The sequence below is a fragment of the Staurois parvus genome, unplaced genomic scaffold (assembly GCF_062004578.1).
Source record: "Staurois parvus isolate SC_StPar_1 unplaced genomic scaffold, SC_StPar_1.0 ptg000255l, whole genome shotgun sequence".
NCBI classification, from domain to species: Eukaryota; Metazoa; Chordata; class Amphibia; order Anura; family Ranidae; genus Staurois; species Staurois parvus.
Genome location: NW_028318051.1, coordinates 964,753 through 988,992, shown reverse-complemented (window position 1 = coordinate 988,992; position 24,240 = coordinate 964,753). Strand labels below are relative to the sequence as shown.

The 24,240-nt window shown below is 46.9% G+C and overlaps 1 protein-coding gene across 1 annotated transcript in view; it reads left to right on the top strand.

Moving 5' to 3' along the window:
• Positions 1-1,134: 1,134 nt before the first annotated feature.
• The window catches only part of AHCY (adenosylhomocysteinase), a 41,063-nt gene continuing 17,957 nt past the window's right edge, over positions 1,135-24,240 (top strand). The window contains exons 1-2 of the mRNA XM_089680991.1: positions 1,135-1,247; positions 17,305-17,495. Of these exons, the coding sequence (XP_089537117.1) occupies positions 1,220-1,247; positions 17,305-17,495 (219 nt within the window). The 5' untranslated portion in view covers positions 1,135-1,219. The remainder of the gene's footprint in view (positions 1,248-17,304; positions 17,496-24,240) is intronic.

Below are 24,240 nucleotides of genomic sequence, written 5' to 3'. Positions count from 1 at the left end.
TATTGGTGTCACTGGGGATGTCAGTGATAGTCAGTTCCCCCGCCCCCCAGTGTCCGAATGCCTGTCGCAGTTCCGCTATAAGTTGCTGATCGCCGCCATTACTAGTATTAAAAAAAAAAAATCCAGTATCTATACCGCCATTTGTAAACATGATAACTTCCACATAAACCAATTAATTTACATGTATTGGGATTTATTTTTTTTAGCAAAGACATGTCGCAGAATACATTTTGGCCTAAATTTATGACGAAATTTGATTTTTAAAATTTTTTTACTGGACGTGTTTAAGAGCAAAAAGTAAAAAATAAGTTTTTGTTTATAGCACAAAAAATTAAAAAAAAAAGCAGAGGCGATCAAATACCACCAAAAGCTCTATTTGTGGGCAAAAAAGGACATGTTTCATTTGGGTGCAGCGTTGCATGACCGCGCAATCGTCAGTTAAAGTAATGTAGCGACGTAAAGTGAAAACGTCCTGGTCAGGAAGGGATTAAATCATCTGGAGGGTAAGGGGTTAATGAGCCCCAGAACCTGTGTAATTAATGTGTTCGGGTTTAAAGGGATGGGGTGGCGACCCTTGCTGGTACATAGTCAGGGGCAGACTGACAACTCATGGGGCCATAGGGCAATAGGGGATCATGGGGCCCGTGTCCTTGCCCACACTCAAAAAAGCCTATGAAAAAGGTCGGACTGACCATTTGGAAACTCAGGCACTGCCCGAGGGCCCGGGGTCAGTAGTACATAGTAATGCACATGTGTCCCTGCACATAGTAATGACCCCTATGACTGCAGCGCTCAGTGGTGACTCTGTGAGAAGAGCAGCAGCAGTACCTTCCCTATCACCCCTCCCATGGCTCACACCACCCACCACCCACCGGGAACTACAGATGAACAATCATTAATCGGCACACACACTCTATCTCCTGGCACCTTTGCCCACTGATTGATGACGTCACTCTGCCTCAAGGTCCATAGGTCAGCCAATAGACGCCTCCAGTACAGAGCCTTGCCTGCCATTCTTACATCCCTGATTGGCTCTGTGTTCCGCCCTTCAATGCAGCGACACGCCCCAGCTGTCGGTCAGATGGTCCTATCCCCGCCCCTTACATGACCTTATATGGCATAGAGCGGGTTATTCTTAAAGGGAACTCGGCAGCACGCCTCCTTTTCGTCTGCTGGCTCAGCGGCTCGTGGTGGTGCTGCGATCTCTCCGCCGATCACCATGTCTGACAAGCTGTCCTACAAAGTTGGTAAGAAGGCGGCACCGGGCGCTGAGGATAGGCTGCAGGTCTATGACATGTGGGAGGACATGCTGGTCCAGCCTGGGGAAGGAAGGTGCCGGGTGTAGAATGGGGGACAGCCACCGGCCTCTGCTCCAATCCACCTATACAGGGACTACAAGAACCAGCATGGCTGTCAGTGGGGGCGCCGATCAGACCATACTGACATTAACGTTTGCAGCCATCAGGGTTTGTATGACTCCATATACCTGAGGGATGGGAGGGAGTGACATCATTGTGTTCTATGGAGATAGGAAGTCTTCAGCTTTCTAAATGATACAATTTCTCAGATCAGAGGATGAATGAAAAAACATTGGAAAATATTTATATCTGGGGATGGGTGGACTATTGTCGGGTGGGGGGATGATTGGGTAGATCTGGGGGTGGGGGAATGATCTTTGGGTAGATCTGGGGGTGAGGGGTTGATCTTTGGGTAGATCTGGGGGTGGGGCGATGATTACTGGGTAGATCTGGGGGTGGGGGGACGATTGTTGGGTGGGGGGACGATCGTCGGGTAGATGTGGGGGGGGGGGATGATCGTCGGGTAGATCCAAGATCGACCATTTGGTAGGGGGATGATCGTCGGGTAGATCTGGGGGTGGGGGGACGATCGTCGGGTAGATCTGGGGGTGGGGGGACGATCGTCGGGTAGATCCAAGATTGACCATTTGGTAGGGGGACGATTTTGGGGTAGATCTGGGGGTGGGGGGATGATCGCTGGGTAGAACTGGGGTTGGGGGGACGATTGTCGGGTAGATCTGGGGGGGTGGGAGGGACGATTGTCGGGTAGATGTGGGGGGGGGGACGATCGTCGGGTAGATCCAAGATCGACCATTTGGTAGGGGGACGATTGTCGGGTAGATCTGGGGGTGGGGGGACGATCATCGGGTAGATCTGGGGTTTGGGGACTGTCAGGTAGATCCAAGATCGACCATTTGGTAGGGGGACGATCTTGGGGTAGATCTGGGGGTGGGGGGACGATTGTCGGGTAGATCCAAGATCGACCATATGGTAGGGGGACGATCGTTGGGTAGATCTGGGGTGGGGGGACAATCGTCAGGTTAATCTGGGGCTGGGGGGCGATCGTTGGGCAGATCGATTGATCATCTGGTGGGTGAACGATTGTCGGGTAGATCTGGAGATGGGGGACGATAATGATATATTTGGATCAGTTGATGCGTAGCAACCATCATATCTATATGAGGGGATGGATAATAATTGGTTAATATTTTGAACAGTTGATACATGATAACTCTTGTCTGAGTTGTCCATTGGTAGGCGGGGTTTCCTCTATGCACTGAATAGATTGGAGTATTTGGATAGCCGAATTGTCCGATTGGTCAGTTTATTTTATATCGGCTGTTAAAAAGTTACTAAACTCAGGACCCGGCACTCGCTGTCTGTGGTCTCCCCGGACCCTGCACTCGCTGTCTGTGGTCTCCCCGGACCCTGCACTCGCTGTCTGTGGTCTCCCCGGACCCTGCACTCGCTGTCTGTGGTCTCCCCGGACCCTGCACTCGCTGTCTGTGGTCTCCCCGGACCCTGCACTCGCTGTCTGTGGTCTCCCCGGACCCTGCACTCGCTGTCTGTGGTCTCCCCGGACCCTGCACTCGCTGTCTGTGGTCTCCCCGGACCCTGCACTCGCTGTCTGTGGTCTCCCCGGACCCTGCACTCGCTGTCTGTGGTCTCCCCGGACCCTGCACTCGCTGTCTGTGGTCTCCCCGGACCCTGCACTCGCTGTCTGTGGTCTCCCCGGACCCTGCACTCGCTGTCTGTGGTCTCCCCGGACCCTGCACTCGCTGTCTGTGGTCTCCCCGGACCCTGCACTCGCTGCCTGTGGTCTCCCCGGACCCTGCACTCGCTGCCTGTGGTCTCCCCGGACCCTGCACTCGCTGCCTGTGGTCTCCCCGGACCCTGCACTCGCTGCCTGTGGTCTCCCCGGACCCTGCACTCGCTGCCTGTGGTCTCCCCGGACCCTGCACTCGCTGCCTGTGGTCTCCCCGGACCCTGCACTCGCTGCCTGTGGTCTCCCCGGACCCTGCACTCGCTGCCTGTGGTCTCCCCGGACCCTGCACTCGCTGTCTCTGGTCTCCCACAGTATAAATGACATGGAAATGATATTATTTTAGTAAATATAAACTGCTGAATAACTTTTCTCATCAGCAATTAGAGCAATCTTGTGACTTCTAGCAGTGTCTAGCAGAGCACTGGTTGAAGCTTGTAGGAGCAGCTTCATTCTCCCCTGATTGTCCTATGAGGCTGCATATCCCCTGACCCTTTAGACAGCACTGATTGGCCCTGTGCTGATCACATGCACTCCCCCAAGGAAAAAAAAACTAGTAATACGCAGCAAACTGAGTAGGTGCAGCTTTCCCCCAGGGCTCTATCGGCAGATGGATTGGGGACATTAGAAGGGGAGGATCAGAGAAGTCAGGATCAAACTTCTTTTACACAATGCAGAGGATTAACCCCTTAGGTTCCCAGTGAGTATAACAAGCATGCATTACTGCCTCTACAGACTGATTTTACTGTTGTGGGTTTAGTAATACTTGAACTATATCCTTAAAGGCAGTACCAGGGAAGGTTCAGCGCCCAGAGCAAGAATGCTGAACTGCTCCCTCCTCCTAATACATGCTGAAGACCTTGCGTCCATTCTTTGCCCCCTTGCTTCGGCTGTCAGTGGTTTGCATGGAGTGTGCACTGCCCATGCATGGCCGATTGCCCGCTTTCTTGCAGTTAGAAGTTGGTTGCACCTGCATGGGGTGTAGAGCGGGTATGTGGAACACTGCATGACATCAATGGCAGTCAGAGCAGCCATGACGCTGCAGCCCACTGGTTGATAGCCACTGATCTGGAGATTACTTGGGTGAAGGGTGCCCTCCCCTACTGCTGAGCCCCAGTTGGTCGCTTCTCCTGCCCACCCCTTGTCCCAGCCCTGCTTAACCACTTGCCTACCAGGCACTTTCACCCCCTTCCTGCCCAGGCCAGTTTTCAGCTTTCAGCGCTGTTGCACTTTGACAATTGCGCGGTCATACAACGTTCTAATAGTTCTAATGGAATGCTGCCCGCACTGGAAAACGCAACCATACTGGGAACCGAGGTTTCCGTGTGGGCTGCGTTTTCCAAAGAGGTGCAGGGACTTCTTCCCTGTGGGGCACGGGAATCCATTCAAATGAATGGGCGCAAGTGCCTGTGTAAAATGCGGCCGCATAGGTGTGAACCAGGGGTTCTAAAGTTTTGTAAATAAAGTAATTTTTCTCCTTCACTGATGGGCACTGATAGGCTGCACTGATGAGGAGTCACTGATGGGTACTGATCAGGAGGCTGCACTGATGAGGAGTCACTGATGGGTACTGATCAGGAGGCTGCACTGATGAGGAGTCACTGATGGGTACTGATCAGGAGGTTGCACTGATGAGGCACTGATCAGGAGGTTGCACTGATGGACACTGATCAGGAGGCTGCACTGATGAGTCACTGATGGGCACTGACCAGGAGGTTGCACTGACCAGGAGTCACTGATGAGCATTAAACAGGAGGCTGCACTGATGAGTCACTGATGGGCTTCACTGATGGGCACTGATTGCCCGCACTGAAGGGTAATATTGGCTGCACTGATGGGATACACTGCTTACCGACTCCTTTCCTCACGCGCTGTCAGTATGAGGAGGGGACTGGCGATAACTGGCATTTACTAATTACCCAGTGATCAGCTGTGATTGGACACAGCTGGTAACATGGTGAAAGAGGCTGTGATTGGCCCGTTTCATAGCCATGTGTTCAGTTGTGTCCGAAGGGCACAGCGATCACAGATCACACGCGGTGCGTGCCCAGGCGGCACGCTTCTGGAGAAACACTCATGGACGCCCTCCCAGAACTAGCCGACCGCACTGTAGCAGTCTTTCGGCCATAGCTCGGTCAGGAACTGGTTAAAGGCCAACTCTCAGACTTGAAAATGATCCCTTGTGGTGGGGCTACACTGACACTGCAAGGGTTAATTGCTTCTTTAACCTTTGTTCTAGTGGGGAGTAAAGGCACTTTTATCTATGGATTCTCCACTTCCCCATGCTTGGGCAGTGGACTGTCCCTTGGTTTTGTCATGTTCAATGCACTGCTGTGGACCCTGCATCGGTCTCTGTCAGGACCTTAGGCCTCCAGAGCACAGGGGAGAAGATGCTGTGGGGACCGGTCTAGCACGGTTAAGTAAACCTACATTTTACAAATCCCCTCCATCGACTCAAGCAGTTAATCCTTGCAGTGCAGGTGCAGCCCCACTGCAAAATAACATTTTCCCAGTTTCCTGAAGATCAGCTTTACCCCGGTTCACATATGCGGCCGTGCGGGTCGTGTTTTGTGCAGGCACAAGAGCCTATTCATTTGAATGGACTCCTGTGCCCCGTGACACGCAGAGGAGAAGTCCCTGTACTTCTGAAAACACAGCCCGCACGGGAACCTCTGTTCCCAGTACGGTTGCGTTTTCCAGTGCAGGCGGCGTGCCATTAGAACTAATGGCACCCACCCGCGGGTCCGCATTCCTCTGCGGGTGGTGCAGCTGCGTGGATTTTCATGCGGATCTGCAGCGGCACCACGCACACAGATGTGAACCAAGCCTAAGGCCCCATTCACACTTCACGTAGCAGGATCGTGCGTTCCTGCTTGCATTTTGTTTGCAAGGTTTGTGCATTTCTGTGGGTCGCACACGGGGCGGCAAGTCATGCGCTGCATTATGCGCAACACACGCAACCTTTTCAGTTGTGGAGAATTGGGCATTTTTTTTTATTTAAACGTTCAGTTTTTCACACAAACACACAATCACGCCTCGTTTGGGGTATATCATAGATATTCGTATTTTAATATTTCTAAATGATGAAATCTCTCTGATGTACTTGAAAATATGGTTGAAGAAGGAATTTTTTTTTTTTAAATTTTTCTGTATTCTAGTCTGATCATTTAAACCCACGTCTATAGTGAGTTTTTCTGCTTTTTGTTATTCCTGGGTAACAATGATGGGACATGATACTTTTGGGCTGTAGAGAAGATCCAGGACAGATGAGTTTCTGCACAGACCCCCTCGGGGAGGATGACGACAAAGCAGTACGCTGTTTGGTAGTCTTCCTGCTTCTGATGTAATCCTGGCTGTTCACTGCTTCATGTGGACTCCACGCTGCTGCTAACACAGCTCTGCACCCTAGAGGATTCTGGGAGTTGTAGTGTTTATGGGCTGTCAGCTGGGTGCTGCTCCGTTCTGGCTGAAACTCCCCTTCCCAGCATGCTCCACACCCGGCTGCCTCCAGGATTTGGCACACGCTGTAACAGGATCTGACAGCAGCTCTAGAGCAGACCTGCACTGAGAATTCCAGCCTAACCTATATTACACAAGAGATTAGCTCCCGTGTGCCTGCTTTATGTAAGCTGTACCCTGGATTTAGGATAATTGGTTTACAGCACCTATTTTTTATATATATATATATATATATATATATATATATATATATATATATATATATATATATATATGAATGTGTGAAGGGTTATCACTTTTGCCAAAGAAAAAAAAAAAACAAAAAAAACTGCGTGTGCTATTAAAGCAATATTAAACCCACAAGCAAACCTTTATTATATTGCAGTTTACCAAATCTTACTTGTGATGGCTTTTTCAGGATTTCTTCTATTTTCATCTGGTGATCCAGCCAGTAAGTCTGTTTTTTGAAAAAAAAAAAAAAACTCTCTAGCAGAATGCATCATTTACAGGGATGAGGCAAACTATTTAACACGGGCAGGGGTGCTTACATTGATCAGCTTTTATTTATTTATGCAAAACCTTTATCCAAAAAAGAAAAACCAAAAAAACTGTTGCCGTAATGGCTTAAGGCCCCTTGTAGACGGGGCGTGATGCGCCTGCTCAGTGGGGGGGTCTCTCCACTGAGCAGGTGGATGACAGGTCTGACAGACACGGCCCGCTAATTTCAATGAGACAGTCGGATGTAAACGGACTGCCTGTACGTTCCCCCCTGATTGTCATCTGATCCGCTGGATGCATGGGCAACAACCCCCCCCCCATCTGTCTGTTTTTGGTGTATCGGATCGGGTGCCAGCGGCGTGTCCAGTACATGGAAGTAGATGGTGCAGAGGAGAGTGATCCTGGGACTCCTGCGTGTGACATGTGGAGTTCTGGAGGGGATATAAGGAGAGATAGACCCCTGGAGGTGAGAGTGGGATATCCATCCATCCATATCCATCACAGGGAGCATCATTTTGGAGAACCACCGGGTGGATTATTAATATATTGCAATGTGGAATCCTCTGAGAAGGATTTTTGGAGCAGGAATAGTTGCATCTGTCCTTTCAGGACAAAACACGATTTTTAGCCTAAATTTTATTGGGCTAAAAAGGAGTTGAGCGCATAATATAGCAATACTCATTGTTTTTTTTCACCCATTGGATGTCACAAGTTTTTTTCCATATATTAGGAGGACTGTTCACTTAATATGGGCATTTGTTTTGTGGTTATAATTGTTTGTTTGGTTTATTGTGTTCCATTGAGGAAACTTTTATAATTTTTGTTTTGGTCATCATATTTTATATTTTTTGGTAATAATCAGGTTTATAATTTGATCATGAACACAAGTCACAGATGAATATAAGTTCATTTTAAGTATTTTATTATCACATATTATGGGTAAACCCTATTAATAGCACGGGAGCCCAGCACTATTGTTAATATTTGGATTGAGGTGTCAGCCGACTATTGTCGGCTGACACCTGCCAGTCTGTAGGAAGTCTATGGATGGACCAATTGGGTCCGCCTGAAAAAAAAAAACACGGACAGGCGGACGCTATCAGTCCGCTCATGTGAAAGGGGCCTAAAAAGTGTGAGTTGGAGTCTGGCTTCAATGTGTTAGTGTATCTAAATCTGTTAGTAAATGTAACAATCTCCCCAGACTGACAATGCTGCTGTCCAAAGCTACCCCACTGTGCTCCTTCATCCAGAGTGGGGGTGCTCTAATACAGGAGTTGTTAGTGGCCAGATCACCAGAGGAAAAAATCTAAAGACGAATGCAGCACTACATCTAATGATTGGTAAGCTGCAATATATTACACTTTTGGTTTTGTGTTTAACCATTTCCATACCGGGCAATTTTACACCTTCCTGCCCAGGCCATTTTTCAGGTTTCAGCGCTCACACTTTGAATGACAATTACGCGGTCATACAACACTGTACCCAAACTAAAATTTTATCATTTTCTTCACACAACTAGAGCTTTTTTTTGGTGGTATTTAATCACCGCTGGGGTTTTTATTTTTTGCTACATTAACAAAAAAAGACCAAAAATTTTGAAAAAAAAACACATTTTTCTTTGTTTCTGTTATAAAAGTTTACAAATAAATAATTGTTCATAAATTTAGGCCAAGATGTATTCTGCTACATGTCTTTGGTGAAAATAACCCAAATTAGGATGTATTTTTTAGTTTGTAGGAAAGTTATAGAGTTCACAAACTATGGTATAGATCTGAATATTGATCAATCCTGAAGTACTGACAGCCAATCTAATTTCTTGAGGTCCAAGAATGTCAGGACAGTACAGATATCCCACAAATGACCCCTTTTTGCAGAGTAGACAGTCCAACGTACTTCATAAGAGGCAAAGCGAGTTTTTTGAAGTTGTATTTTTATGTCATAATTTTTTGGAAAATGAAAAAATTAAAAAAATAATTTTCACTTTTTTTTTTTTTACATACGGTCACCAGTGCAGTACAGCGTCATCATATAACTGGCATGGCGTTTAACAGGGACACTGACTGGTGACAGTATGAAAAAAAAAATATATATTTTTTTTATTTTTTTATTGTATTTAATTTTTTTAAATTTTTTTAAATTTTTTGTTCATATTTTACTATGACCAAAGTAGTACAATGTTACCATAGTAACACTGTACTACTTTGGGGAAGTGATCAGTATTTTTTATTTTTTTATTTTTTTACACAATTTGCTTATAGCAAAGAATTACTTTGCTATAAGCAAGCATTTACCGGAATGGAATCGATTCATTCAGCGCTTTTTTTTTTTTTTGTGCTTAGCTGTGATTTGGTCACAGCTAATCACATGACATGTGCATGCGATTAGCTGTGACCATTCACAGCTAGGCACTAGTATACAATGGATGGCATCATGAATGAAGCCATCCATTGTATACAACTGTCATGTGACCTGCTGTGATTGGTCACAGCAGGTCACATGGTGCCAGCAACGGGAGCCGGTACTCGGATCTGTCATCGGCCGTGTCCGAGGTGCACGGCCCGTGACAGATCCCGCTGCTGCGCCGCTCTGCATTACCGCAAACGGCGCATGTGCGGGAGCACCCAGAATGAAGAGGCACATCTGAAGCCGCCAAACGGCCCTTGGCCGGGCGGCTAATGGTTAATAATGCTTTAAGGGATGTCTGTAGATCTTGTTCATAGCAGTGCAGTTTTATGTTATGTACCTACTATGGCTGTAGATTCTTTTTTGCAACTTCAGAAGCCTGCCTGAAAAACTCATTGGAAATAGAAACAACACCTCCTGCGCTCAGGGACCCAGATCCTGGGTGGATGGACCACTTATGGAAGCTTGTCCACCAATGGATCAAAGGTTGTGCAGCTCTTAAGAAGGCTGGGGAAGCCTGACCAGTACTGCAAAGTGGGGAAAAAAAAGAGTGCACCAACCTTGCGCATTAGCTTGATACAAAACTTGATTTATTAAAATGATATATATATATTCACGAAGCAGTAAAACAATCATGCAAGATCCTCAAAGGAGCATTAAAGTGCAAGACCAGTGCGAGTCACATCAAGGGGGGGCGCACTCTCAGAAGTTCAGCTGATGCGTTTCGAAGGGGGTCCCTTCCTCCGAGCTGAGGAAGAAGGGACCCCCTTCGAAACGTGTCAGCAGAACTTTTGTGTCTCACCCCTTGAGGTGACTCTCACTGGTCTTGCACTAATGCACCTTTGAGGATCTTGCAGGGACCCTCTTCGAAACGCGTCAGAACTTTTGGGTCTCCACCCTTGGGTCTCCACCCTTGGGTCTCCACCCTTGGGTCTCCACCCTTGGGTCTCCACCCTTGGGTCTCCACCCTTGGGTCTCCACCCTTGGGTCTCCACCCTTGGGTCTCCACCCTTGGGTCTCCACCCTTGGGTCTCCACCCTTGGGTCTCCACCCTTGGGTCTCCACCCTTGATGTGACTCGCACTGGTCTTGCACTTTAATGCTCCTTTGAGGATCTTGCATGATTGTTTTACTGCTTTGTTTGAGTATATATCTCATTTTAATAAAAATTAAGTTTTGTATTGGAGGTAATGCGCAAGGTTGGTGCACTTTCTTTTTGTTTCACTTTGGAAAAACCCCCATATCCTATTCTCTTTTTTTTCTGTTTTGCTATGATGCTTCAGTCGGCTCTCAGGCTGTTGATTCATTATCACAAGAGTGTGTACTCTCTTCTTCTGAGCCCCACGTGGGCGCTCTCACTTATCTGCCTCATTAGCTCTGAGCTCAGTGCTGTAGCGACGGGTAGATGGCGTGCCCCTGTATGCGCGGTATTTTAAATAGGAGAGACTTTATTCACACGGGTGTGACCCCACCACATACAGATGTGTGCGGCATCTAGTTCTCAACTCCGCATAAAAGCGCAATAGGGCATTCAGACAGGCGCAGTGGGGCTACATTTGGCAGCAAAATAAAGTGTTCATTGCCAGAGTGCACTGTTGTGAAGGCAAGAATCAGCATCTGGATTGTTGGCTGAAGTGTCATAGCGGCATGTAAAAACATGCAAAAAAAGTTAACCGCCTGACTATGCTAAGGCTGCAACATGTAGGTGTTGCATGAACACGATTTATTTATTTTTTTTCCCTCCCCATCTTACAACGCACATGGGTTAGGCCATTCTTTTGAGTGAGCTGCCCTACGGGCAACAAATGTTTCAAAGAAGCCTCTGCACTTTTTTGTGTGTGGATGTTTTTTTTTAATTTTTTTTTTTTTTTTGTTTCCGATGAAGTATGGCCTGCCTAACACTCAAGTGTGATGAAGGCTTAAAGCAGTGGTTCTCAACCTTTCTAACGCCGCGACCCCTTAATACAGTTCCTCATGTTGTGGTGACCCCCAACCATAAAATTATTTTCGTTGCTACTTCATAACTGTAATTTTGCAGTAGGAGGAATAGTGCCACGTCATTGGTGTCAGTGGGAGGAATAGTGCCCCGTCGTTGGTGTCAGTGGGAGGAATAGTGCCCCGTCGTTGGTGTCAGTGGGAGGAATAGTGCCCCGTCGTTGGTGTCAGTGGGAGGAATAGTGCCCCGTCGTTGGTGTCAGTGGGAGGAATAGTGCCCCCTTCATTGGTGTCAGTGGGAGGAATAGTGCCCCCTTCATTGGTGTCAGTGGGAGGAAAAGTGCCCCCTTCATTGGTGTCAGTGGGAGGAAAAGTGCCCCCTTCATTGGTGTCAGTGGGAGGAAAAGTGCCCCCTTCATTGGTGTCAGTGGGAGGAAAAGTGCCCCCTTCATTGGTGTCAGTGGGAGGAAAAGTGCCCCCTTCATTGGTGTCAGTGGGAGGAAAAGTGCCCCCTTCATTGGTGTCAGTGGGAGGAATAGTGCCCCCTTCATTGGTGTCAGTGGGAGGAATAGTGCCCCCTTCATTGGTGTCAGTGGGAGGAATAGTGCCCCCTTCATTGGTGTCAGTGGGAGGAATAGTGCCCCCTTCATTGGTGTCAGTGGGAGGAATAGTGCCCCCTTCATTGGTGTCAGTGGGAGGAATAGTGCCCCCTTCATTGGTGTCAGTGGGAGGAATAGTGCCCCCTTCATTGGTGTCAGTGGGAGGAATAGTGCCCCCTTCATTGGTGTCAGTGGGAGGAATAGTGCCCCCTTCATTGGTGTCAGTGGGAGGAATAGTGCCCCCTTCATTGGTGTCAGTGGGAGGAATAGTGCCCCCTTCATTGGTGTCAGTGGGAGGAATAGTGCCCCCTTCATTGGTGTCAGTGGGAGGAATAGTGCCCCCTTCATTGGTGTCAGTGGGAGGAATAGTGCCCCCTTCATTGGTGTCAGTGGGAGGAATAGTGCCCCCTTCATTGGTGTCAGTGGGAGGAATAGTGCCCCCTTCATTGGTGTCAGTGGGAGGAATAGTGCCCCCTTCATTGGTGTCAGTGGGAGGAATAGTGCCCCCTTCATTGGTGTCAGTGGGAGGAATAGTGCCCCCTTCATTGGTGTCAGTGGGAGGAATAGTGCCCCCTTCATTGGTGTCAGTGGGAGGAATAGTGCCCCCTTCATTGGTGTCAGTGGGAGGAATAGTGCCCCCTTCATTGGTGTCAGTGGGAGGAATAGTGCCCCCTTCATTGGTGTCAGTGGGAGGAATAGTGCCCCCTTCATTGGTGTCAGTGGGAGGAATAGTGCCCCCTTCATTGGTGTCAGTGGGAGGAATAGTGCCCCCTTCATTGGTGTCAGTGGGAGGAATAGTGCCCCCTTCATTGGTGTCAGCGGGAGGAATAGTGCCCCCTTCATTGGTGTCAGTGGGAGGAATAGTGCCCCCTTCATTGGTGTCAGTGGGAGGAATAGTGCCCCCTTCATTGGTGTCAGTGGGAGGAATAGTGCCCCCTTCATTGGTGTCAGTGGGAGGAATAGTGCCCCCTTCATTGGTGTCAGTGGGAGGAATAGTGCCCCCTTCATTGGTGTCAGCGGGAGGAATAGTGCCCCCTTCATTGGTGTCAGCGGGAGGAATAGTGCCCCCTTCATTGGTGTCAGCGGGAGGAATAGTGCCCCCTTCATTGGTGTCAGCGGGAGGAATAGTGCCCCCTTCATTGGTGTCAGCGGGAGGAATAGTGCCCCCTTCATTGGTGTCAGCGGGAGGAATAGTGCCCCCTTCATTGGTGTCAGCGGGAGGAATAGTGCCCCCTTCATTGGTGTCAGCGGGAGGAATAGTGCCCCCTTCATTGGTGTCAGCGGGAGGAATAGTGCCCCCTTCATTGGTGTCAGCGGGAGGAATAGTGCCCCCTTCATTGGTGTCAGCGGGAGGAATAGTGCCCCCTTCATTGGTGTCAGCGGGAGGAATAGTGCCCCCTTCATTGGTATTAGTGACACCAATGATGGGGCACTATTCCCACTGACACCAATGATACTTACCTTGCAGATCCCTGCTCCAGCCTGGGCTCGCTCGCTCCCTCCCTCTCCCATGGTACCAACACTTACCTGTCAGATGTCTTCCTTCTCCGGCCGCTCTCCTCCTCTTCACACGCTCAATCTTCGCGGTGCCGCTCGGCTCCTCCTCTCCAAGCTCCACCTCTTTGCCGGTGATTGGCCGCCTGTGTGCCTCTCCTGAGCTACAGTGCCGGCGGCCAATCACAGGCGAGGATTGATCTCAAGGTGTGTCCAGATGACAGGGGCGGCATGTCATCCCGCCCACACCTGGAGGTGGCGGCGGCGAGGAGCGGTGTCTCGGTTCTTAAGACCATCGGAAATATGTGTTTTCCGATGGTCTTAGGCGACCCCTGTGGAAGCGTCGTTCGACCCCCAAAGGGGTCGCGACCCCCAGGTTGAGAACCGCTGGCTTAAAGGGAAACTCCAGTCTCACCTTTAACCACTTGCCTACAGGGCACTTCTTGCCCAGGCCAACTTTCAGCGCTGTCTCACTTTGAATGACAATTGCGCGGTCATGCAACACTGTACCCAAATTAAATTTTTATTTTTTTATTTTTTTTGCTAAATAAACCAAAAACAACTGAAGACTTTGAGGGAAAAAAAAAGTTTTTTTCTTAGTTTTTGTTTAAAATTTTGTAAAGTGATTTTTCTCCTTCACTGTTGTGCGCAAATTGGGCGGCACTGATATGTGGCATTGATGTGCACTGGCAGGTGGCACTGCTGGGACTACACTGATCATCAGTGCTCTGATGATCAGTGTAGATATCCCCTTGGAGGAATGCCGCTTACCGGCTGTCCTCTCCTCACAAGCTTTCAGCATGACAGCTCGTGTGGCGAGAAATGCCGATAACCGGCAGTTCCCTATTTACATGCGATCAGCTGTGATTGGACACAGCTGATCACATGACCAAGCCGATGTCTTTTGGCTCTTTCCGTTGATCATGATCCACTGTGTCCAAGGGACACAGCGCCCCACCGATCGCTACATGCCCTTGGAGCCGCACGTGTGCTTAGAGTGGGAGGACGTCATATGACGTCCTCCCAGAACGAGAGAACCGCCTTGCGTCTCATTTCCTTATATGGTGGGCGGGAGGTGGTTAAAGAAAATTTGTCTGCTGCAAAAACTGTAGTTGCTGACTTTTAAACGGCCACTCACCTGTCTTCTGGTCCAGCGGTGTGTTCACACAGATCATCTTATCTCCCTGGCACTGGAATCTTAATTGAGGGCATCTGGCTGTGACTGCTTGCAGCTTCATAGCTGGGTGCCCACTGCGCGTTCGCGAGTAGCGCTGCACCTTGTGAATGGTCCTGTAGTCTTCTGGGACCTGTCACATACCCCAGAATACTGCAGAGGAGGCAGGGAGGACAACCTCCGATCATCTACTCTAGGAGGTGGTAGTGGGAGCAGGTAGCTGTTAAAATTGGATACCCGCTCCCCCTAGTGCCAATTCCTCATGGGGAGTGACAGACCAGTCCCTAAAGCAGAACTTCCTCTTTTAGGTGGAGTCCCACTTTACCCACATGCCTGCTGCCCTATAGTAGAACACTATAAGTGATGTGCATTTCCGGGTAGTGTACACCCGCGTGTGCATGCCGCCCTACCTGTGCCGCCACTGGCGGCTAGCAATGTTGATTACTGGGTCCAGGCTGGAGATTCCCCGGCGATCGTCAGGCAAAGCTGACGGGACAGACCTGTGTGTAAACAAAGATCTCTCTCCTACCAGGAAGAACATGCTGCTATGTATTTCTCTGCATAGCAGAGAAATACACAGCAGCATGTCTCCCTAGTAAAACACACAGCCCATCATGTAAAACAGCACACAGTTAACCCTTTGATCGCCCCAGATGTTAACCCCTTCCTGCCCAGTGTCATTTGTACAGTGTCAGTGCTTTTTATTAGCAATCCCGCTCATTTCAGTTGCGTACACGCATTTGGGATAACCTGATTATTTTTTGTTTTGGATGGGAAAGGAGGTCACAGATCAAAGTCTTCTGTTCCAACTGTAGAACCTTCCCTTTTTTTTTTTTTTTTTTTTTTTTGTTCCCCTTTGTAAACCAATTCAGAAAATGTGATCTAATGGATGATCTACTGGACTGGCGACACAAGAGACTGCCAGTAAACTGAGCATGGCTGTGTACAATTGCCGGTTATGCTTTCAAATCTTGGTGTTTTGTATGTGAATCCCTGCTTGGCTGATCTTGGGTTAAAGCTGTACTCCTGGCAAATGGCTAAAATTAACTTCTGAAATACAGGCATTTGATCTGTTTTACCTGCCAAACGATGTTACTGTCCATTCAGATTGGAGCTTTACCAAAAGATCTTGCAGAGAAGAAGACACTATTAAAAAATTATTTATTTTTATTTTTTAACTGATGCAGTTAAAGTGGTTCTAAAGGCTCATGATTCCTCCCCCCCCCCAGGTGTTTTTAAAAGCAATCCACTGAGCTGGCCAGAAACAACTCTTGAGGGAGTCTGTTCCATATTTCACAGCTCTTACTGTGAAGACACCTTTCCATGTTTGGAGATTAAATTTCCTTTCCTCCAGACGTAAAGAGTGTCCCCTTGTCCTCTGTGATGACCTCAGGGTGAATAACTCTACACCGAGTTCACTATATGAACCACTGATGTATTTATATATGTTGATCATATCCCCCCTTATGTATTATACATGGAGATCATATCCCCCTTAATCTCCTCAAGAGAATACATTCAATTCCTCTAATCTTTCCTCATAGCTGAACTCCATGCCTGTTATCAGCTTGGTTGCCCTTCTCTGTACTCTCTCCAGTTCCCCAATGTTCTTTTTGTGAATTGGTGCCCAAAACTGAACTGCATATTCCAGATGAGGTCTTACCAATGATTTGTACAGGGGTAATATGATATCTCTCTCTGGAGTCTATACCTCTTTTAATACAGGAGAGGATTTACTCGCTTTCGAAACCTCAGCTTGACATTGCATGCCATTATTAAGCTTGTGATCTACCAGAACCCTTAATATATACCAGAGACTTGATTTGAATGATCTTAACCCTTCCCCTCTGCTAGGAAGATGGTAACACCCTAAACCAGTAATGCTCAACCTGTGGCCTGTTGGCCACATGCGGCCCTCGGAGCCCTCTGATGTGGCCCTTTGACCTCAAACTAAATGTGGGAGTTTTAGTTCACTTTCAGAAAGTGCACCATATACCTGCAAAAAATAGGTCTATGGCAGCCCACAGGGAAACCTTAAGTGGGCTGCAACTATGATAAACCGCAACATATCAGTTTGAAAACAGCCTTACAGGGAGCTCAGGACAGTAAGTGCTCATTTTACATTTGTAGTTTGGAGGTTTGGTAAAACCCATAGTTGACTTGTTTTTATCACATTCCCAACTACTGGTGTAGCATCAGGGGTCCCAGTGGTGACCCTGCCTCATGCTCCAGGGGGCCCATACGGCCTTCCTGTCACATTGTTTTACACTTGCACAGGAGAGGCAGTAAGGCAGTAGGGGGGCATATACAGGAACCAATCCTCTCCATTTTCCTCCTGCAACTGCTGAAAGCCGGCTTCTCCTCCTTTCCCTTCTGCCGGCATTCATTGGCTGCAGGAGGAATATGTTCAATTTTTTTTACTTTTTTCATTTTGAATAGTAGATTGAACGATTTTATTTCATTGTGGACCAAGACCAGTTACCAAATCACTTAAGTGGCCCTCGCTCATCAAACGGTTGAACACCCTTGTCCTAAACGTTGGATAAACATTCTGCCAGAAAGTGTAAAGTTGGTGAACTCTGTCCACGTGAAGTACACTGTGAAACCTGTAGTATTTGGTGTTGATTAGTGCACAGCCACTGTTCTAGATTATGTTCAGTAAAATATTTTGTATCTGTTCTAGCTGACATCACCCTGGCAGAATGGGGCAGGAAGGCCATCGAAATTGCAGAAAACGAAATGCCTGGCCTGATGAAGATGAGGGAGATGCACTCGAAGAGCAAACCTCTGAAAGGGGCCCGGATTGCCGGTTGTCTGCACATGACTCTCCAGACAGCTGTGCTCATTGAGACCCTGACGGCACTGGGAGCTGAGGTACATACTGGTTATACAGGACCATTTTTATATGAAATTTTTTTCTATGGCCGAAACACGCTGGCTTTTCACATGACTGTACCACACCAAATTTAATAAAGAGCATTTTGAGTATAGCCATTGCACTGGAGCTTAAAGATCTGAGGTTAACAGAGACCTTCCAAGCTGGAAGCCCATGCCTGCAAGCCATGAATGATTAGGAAGGTAGAAGCTCTGTTTCATCGGTCTTAGTAAGTTTACTTGCATTGCATGTAAACTTACAGGTGAAACTCGAAAAATTAGAATATTGTGCAAAAGTTCATTTATTTCAGTAATGTAACTTAAAAGGTGAAACTAATATATGAGACTCATTACATGCAAAGCAAGATAGTTCAAGCTGTGATTTGTCATCATTGTGATGATTATGGCTTACAGCTCATGAAAACCCCAAATCCACAATCTCAGAAAATGAGAATATTGTGAAAAGGTGCAATATTCTCGGCTCAAAGTGTCCCACTCTAATCAGCTAATTAAGCCATAACACCTGCAAAGGGTTCCTGAGCCATTAAATGGTCTCTCAGTCTGGTTCTGTGGGAATCACAATCATGGGAAAGACTGCTGACCTGACAGTTGTGCAGAAAACCATCACTGACACCCTCCATAAGGAGGAAAGCCTCAAAAGGTAATTGCAAAAAGTTGGATGTTCCCAAAGTGCTGTATCAAAGCACATTAATAGAAAGTTAAGTCAAAGGGAAAAGTGTGGAAGAAAAAGGTGCACAAGCAGCAGGGATGACCGCAGCCTGGAGAGGATTGTCAGGTAAAGGCCATTTCAAAAGTATTGGGGACTTTCACAAGGAGTGGACTGAGGCTGGAGTCAGGGCATCAAGAGCCACCACACACCGACTGATCCTGGACATGGTTTTCAAATGTCGTATTCCTCTTGTCAAGCTGCTCCTGGACAACAAACAACGTCAGAAGCATCTTACCTGGGCTAAAGGAAAACAGACCTGGTCTGTTGCTCAGTGGTCCAAAGTCCTCTTTTCTGATGAGAGCAACTTTTGCATCTCATTTGGAAACCAAGGACCCAGAGTATGGAGGAAGAATGGAGAGGCCCAAGGACCCAGAGTATGGAGGAAGAATGGAGAGGCACAAGGACCCAGAGTATGGAGGAAGAATGGAGAGGCACACACTGCAAGATGCTTTAAGTCTAGTGTGAAGTTTCCAGTCTGTGTTGATTTGGGGAGCCATGTCATCTGCTGGTGTTGGCCCACTGTGCTTCATTAAGTCCAGGGTCAACGCAGCCGTCTACCAGGAGATTTTGGAGCACTTCATGCTTCCTTCCACAGACAAGCTTTATGGGGATGCTGACTTCATTTTCCAGCAGGACTTGGCACCTGCCCACACTGCCAAAAGCACCAAAACCTGGTTCAATGACCGTGGGATTACTGTGCTTGATTGGCCAGCAAACTCGCCTGACCTGAACCCCATAGAAAATCTATGGGGCATTGCCAAGAGAAAGATATGAGACCGAACAATGCAGAAGAGCTGAAGGCTGCTATTGAAGCATCCTGGTCTTCCATAACACCTCAGCAGTGCCACAGGCTGATAGCTTCCATGCCACGGCGCATTGAGGCAGTAATTGCTGCAAAAGGGGCCCAAACCACTGAGTACATATGCATGCTTCTACTTTTCAGAGGTCCGATATTGTTTTATGTACAATCCTTGTTTTATTGATTGCATGGAATCTAATTTTCTGAGATTGTGGATTTGGGGTTTTCATGAGTTGTAAGCCATAATCGTCACAATTATGACAAATCACGGCTTGAACTATCTTGCTTTGCATGTAATGAGTCTATCTCATATATTTTCAACTTTTTAAGTTGCTGCACTGAAATGAACTTTTTTGCACGATATTCAAATTTGTGTGCGTCTTTCACACAGTCGTTCCAATCAGGTCCACCTATCCGGTTTTCCAGATTGACTTGTTCGGACAATCCATTCATCTCCATGGACCAGCAGTTGTAAATGGACTTGAATGGCGTTTTACTGTGTTTTGCCATATTTTTCAGCGTTAGAACATTTTTACAGCTCAACTCTTCTAGAAACCCACTAGTCTTGGGTTTATTTTCCAGCCAAAAAACATTGATTACAGTCTGTGTGCATGGACACACAGGATAACGTGTTGGGGGGGGGGTGGGGGGTTTACTAGATGTAGAAAGTCAAAAGCCAAAAACATCTGCTGTAAAAACATCCAGTGTGCATGAGGACTAAGGGAGGTGGCTTATCCTAGTCGTTCTAGGATTTAATACCTGCTCCATGGTGGCAGCTGCTCTGGGAAAATTGGTTGGGGATTTTTATTTCCCCACATTTGCTATCTCTGGATTTCTTTGTTTGCCTGGGTCCCTTTTTTTTACCTTGAAAGAAAACAAATTCAAAAGTTGATTGCTGAACAACATATGGCACATGCTGTGGCAAATATTCTGCATATTCAAAACCTACAACCCCAGTTGGAACGCTGTGTAAAATTCACTTAAAAACAAATTTTAAACTGACAATGTACCATGTACAATGTTTTAAGTAAAAAAAAAAAAAAAAAAATGGTTATGAAATTGATCAGCGACACGTCACAAATAAGTTGGGACAGGGTAACAAAAAGCTGGTATAGTAAAGCTGGCCGTAGATGGAAACATTTTGGCTGGTTAAGCAGGGACTGGCTGAGTTTCGATCCATCAATAGGTAATCTGGTTGTACTGAAGTCTCTTCAGTACAAACTGCCTGTTTTTTGGATTTTTTTATTGCACGTGATTAATTCTAAATCTAGTTTTGCTCAGCAGGGGATCTGTCCACTGATCGCCCTGCTGAGATGAGTGGAGCTGCTGGATGACAGGTCTGTCCACTCCACTTGTATAGAACGAGACACAGCCTGCTCTGCTCTGTGGGCAGTCGGATGTACATGGCCTGGCTGTTTACACCCAACTGCCCTCCTAAATCGGCGTTAGCTTGGCTTACCCTACACGTCATAGCCCCCTTTACATCATTGTACCCTCTGTCTGTGTTCTCAGCCCCCCCTTCACATTAGTCCCCCACCACCTTTACATTAGTGTCCACAGTCCCCCTATACATTGCAGACCCCCTAAATATCAGTACACCCTTTAGGCTACGTTCACACCTATTCAGTTTGCGCTTTGCCTTTTTTTTTTTTTTTTTTTTTTTTTGCAGTTCTTTTCGCAGTTTTTACTTCTTAAAGCCGTTCTGTATTGCCCCTTCACATCGCAAAACTCCCCTACACAGCCCTACCTTTTTGGTAGGGCAGAGGCATGTATCATCCTGGGGTGCCCTCTCCCCAATCTCCCACCCAGCAGCCACCACTGCCCTCCTCACAGCAGGGCAGGTGATGGAAAGAGGTGCAGATCAAGACTGAGGGCAAGAGCTTCCCAACTTTTCTCTGGAAGATTTACACTCCCCCCCCCCCCCCCCCCCCCCCCCCCCTCCTAACCAGGCTGTTTTTTTGCAGTACGGCGCTGCATTTATTTTAACTGACAATTGGTCGGTCTTTTTTTTGTTTTTCCTGCAAATAGGTTTCTTTTTGTGGTATCCCTTTTTTGCATTTTTTTTTTTTTTCTTTTAAACACGGTAACACTGGGTGGCACGAGAGGAAGTGATGGATTGTGCTCCCAGCACTGCAGGGACATGCGATAGGCACAGTTCTGTTGTGACAAAAGTGATCAATGTAAACCTAGGCACAACTCAGTTCTTCCTCCCTGCTCAATGATCTGTGCATGGATGTGCGCTGGGACTCTGAGATCTGCTTCTGCTGTGACCGTTCACAGCAGAAGTGATCTGCCAGCAGCGTGTGTGCACCCCCATGAGGCATAAGTGCAAAATTGCGCACGTGTATATTTGTCTCCTGGGATATTGATCTGGTCAGTTAAGTAGCAGAGGGGGTTGTTAATCAGTTTCAGCTGCTTTTGGTGTTAATGAAATGAACAGGTTCACTAGATGGGCAGCGATGAGACTACCCTCAAAACAGGAATGGTTTTACAGGTGGAGGCCACTGCCTTTTTTTGTTTTTTTTCCTTATCTTTTGACTGTTTTTCACTAGTTTTGCATTTGGCTAGGGTCAGTGGCACTACTGTTAGCATGAGGCAATACCTGGAACCTACAGAGGTTGCACAGGCAGTCAAGCTCCTCCAGGACTGCACCTCAATACGTGCCATTGCCAGAAGGTTGTCTGTGTCACCCAATCTCAAGAGCATGGAGGAGATTCCAGAAGACAGTTACTCTAGGAGAGCTGGACAGGGCCGTAGAAGGTCCTTAACCCATCAGCAGGACCGGTATCGGCTCCTTTGTGCAAGGAGGAAAAGAATGAGCACTGCCAGAGCAATACAAAATGACCTCCAGCAGGCCACTGATGTGACTGTCTCTGACCAAACAATCCAAAACAGACTTCATGAGGGTGGCCTGAGGGCCCGACTTCCTCTAGTGGGCCCTGTGCTTACTGCCTGGCACCATAGAGCTAGATTGGCATTTGCCATTGAACACCAGAATTGGCAGATCCACCACAGGTGCCCTGTGCTTTTCACAGATGAGAGCAGGTTCACTTTGAGCACAAGTGACAGACGTGAAAAGGTCTGGAGAACCTTATGCTGCCTGTAACATCGTTCAGCATGACCGTTTGGTGGTCGGTCAGTGATGGTCTGTGGAGGCATATCCATGGAGAGATTCGCAGACCTCTACAGGCTAGACAATGGCACCCTGACTGGCATTGGGTATCAGAATGAAATCCTTGGACCCATTGTCAAACCCTGTGCTGGTGCTGTGGGTCCTGGGCTCATGTGATGAAAGTATGCAGGCAGTTTCGGTCCATCCAATGCTGCCAGGTTGCACCTCAGACTGTCCAGGAGCTCAGTGATGCCCTGGTCCAGATCTGGGAAGAAATACCCCAGGACACCTTCCATCGTCTCATTAGGAGCATGCCCCGACATTGTCAGACATACAAGCATGTGGGGGTCATACAAACTGAGTACCATTTTGAGTTGCTGCAATGAAATTTCATCAAAATGGACTAGCCTACTGCATCTTTTTTCAGTTTGATTTTCGGGGTGTCTTTAAATTCAGTCCTCTGTAGGTTGATTTTCATTTCCATCAAATGATGAGGCATCCTTACGTTCCTAATACATTAAAAAAAAAAAAAAAAAAAATCTTCTGGATATCTATACGGATATGGATTTGGTAAACTACGAAATACTCACAAATGCGGGCCATTTTTTGCAAACAAGATTTGTTAATTTGCACCCACAAAGTATTTTTCCTAACAAAATCATTCAAGACCATGTTGCAAAAATGAAGAGAAGCCTCCTGTGCTGCCAAAAAGTGGCTGAAACAAATGTATGAAAAATTGTGCTGCGCTACTTATCCTAAAAGTGAGTAAACCATTCACATAAATGCAAAAAAAAATTGTTCACTAATTGGTAGTGCAGCATTTTTAACAATCTCCTAAAACCCAAAAATGAATGAACAATCCAGATGGAACCATGTAACAACAAAAGTGAATCCACAATATGTGTAACAAATGGCAACAAAGATTGACAAGAACAGTGTTCGATGGATGAAATGCATAAACATATAAATGAAAAATAGATAAGTGACATAAAAGACAGACCCAAAAAAGGGGCAACAAAGATAAAGTGACCAAATGGTGAATGCAAAAAAATCATGTTCAGTGGATGAAATGCATAAAAATATACACTTGTGTGCATATATATTTGGACACAGGCACAATTTTCATACTTTTGGCTCTGTATGCCAACAGAATAAATTAAAACACAACAATCCAAATTAATTTGAAATGCAGACTTTCAGCTTTAACTCAAGGGGTTGAACATAATACAAAGTACCAATTTTAGGAACTGCAACTATTTTATTTATTTATTTTTTTAAATCTCCTCCTCCCTCCTCCAAATTCCTCACAAAGGATCAAAAGAGAGCTTCCATAGTGTAGGAAGGAAGGCTTTATTAATGGGTACATTAGCAGATCCAAAAGGCAATCGCTGTATCAAATAGTACAGGGTGTATGAAGTTGGGAGTACCAATATGACGGCTGCCGTCCGTACCGGAATAATGCCACCACGCTTCTGTCCTATGCGTTACTTCACAAGTCATGACCTCATCAGGACCCCCCCCATCTGATCGCACTGGAACAGACTGCACTAGTGTGAACTAGGACCACTAGAATACATGGGAAACACTGTGCATGCATTGTTTGAGCAGAAAAAAAGTGCTGGACTGCATCTGGTGTGAACCAGCCTTCGGTGTATAAAAGGCAATGTACAAAAAAAAAATTAGATGCACTTACATAGTGATGTGCAACACAGGCATTTTAATGCTTGTCTCTATGGATGCAAGAAATTGTCTGAAATATGCTTTTTGGGTGGACATTCCCCTTCTCTTTAATGAAAGAGGGAAGAAAAAAAACCTTGTGCACATCAAATTGGCTTTTCTTGCATGGAAGCAAATTTAGTAATCTTTAACTAATATTGCAGAATTGTTTGAGCTTTGTACTACTAGGCATTACCAGTTTAGAAGGCTTAGCTTTGTCTGGGCCATAGTTAAGAATTCTTGGGCTTGTCTGTTATTTTGTACTGTGCAGGAAGCACAGCATTGTGGGTCCATCAGTGTTGCAGTGCTGTTCTGTGTCTAGAGCTGTGATACCCCCTCCTCCAGGGCTTCTCACATCCTATGGAACTCCCTACCCCAATCTATCTGG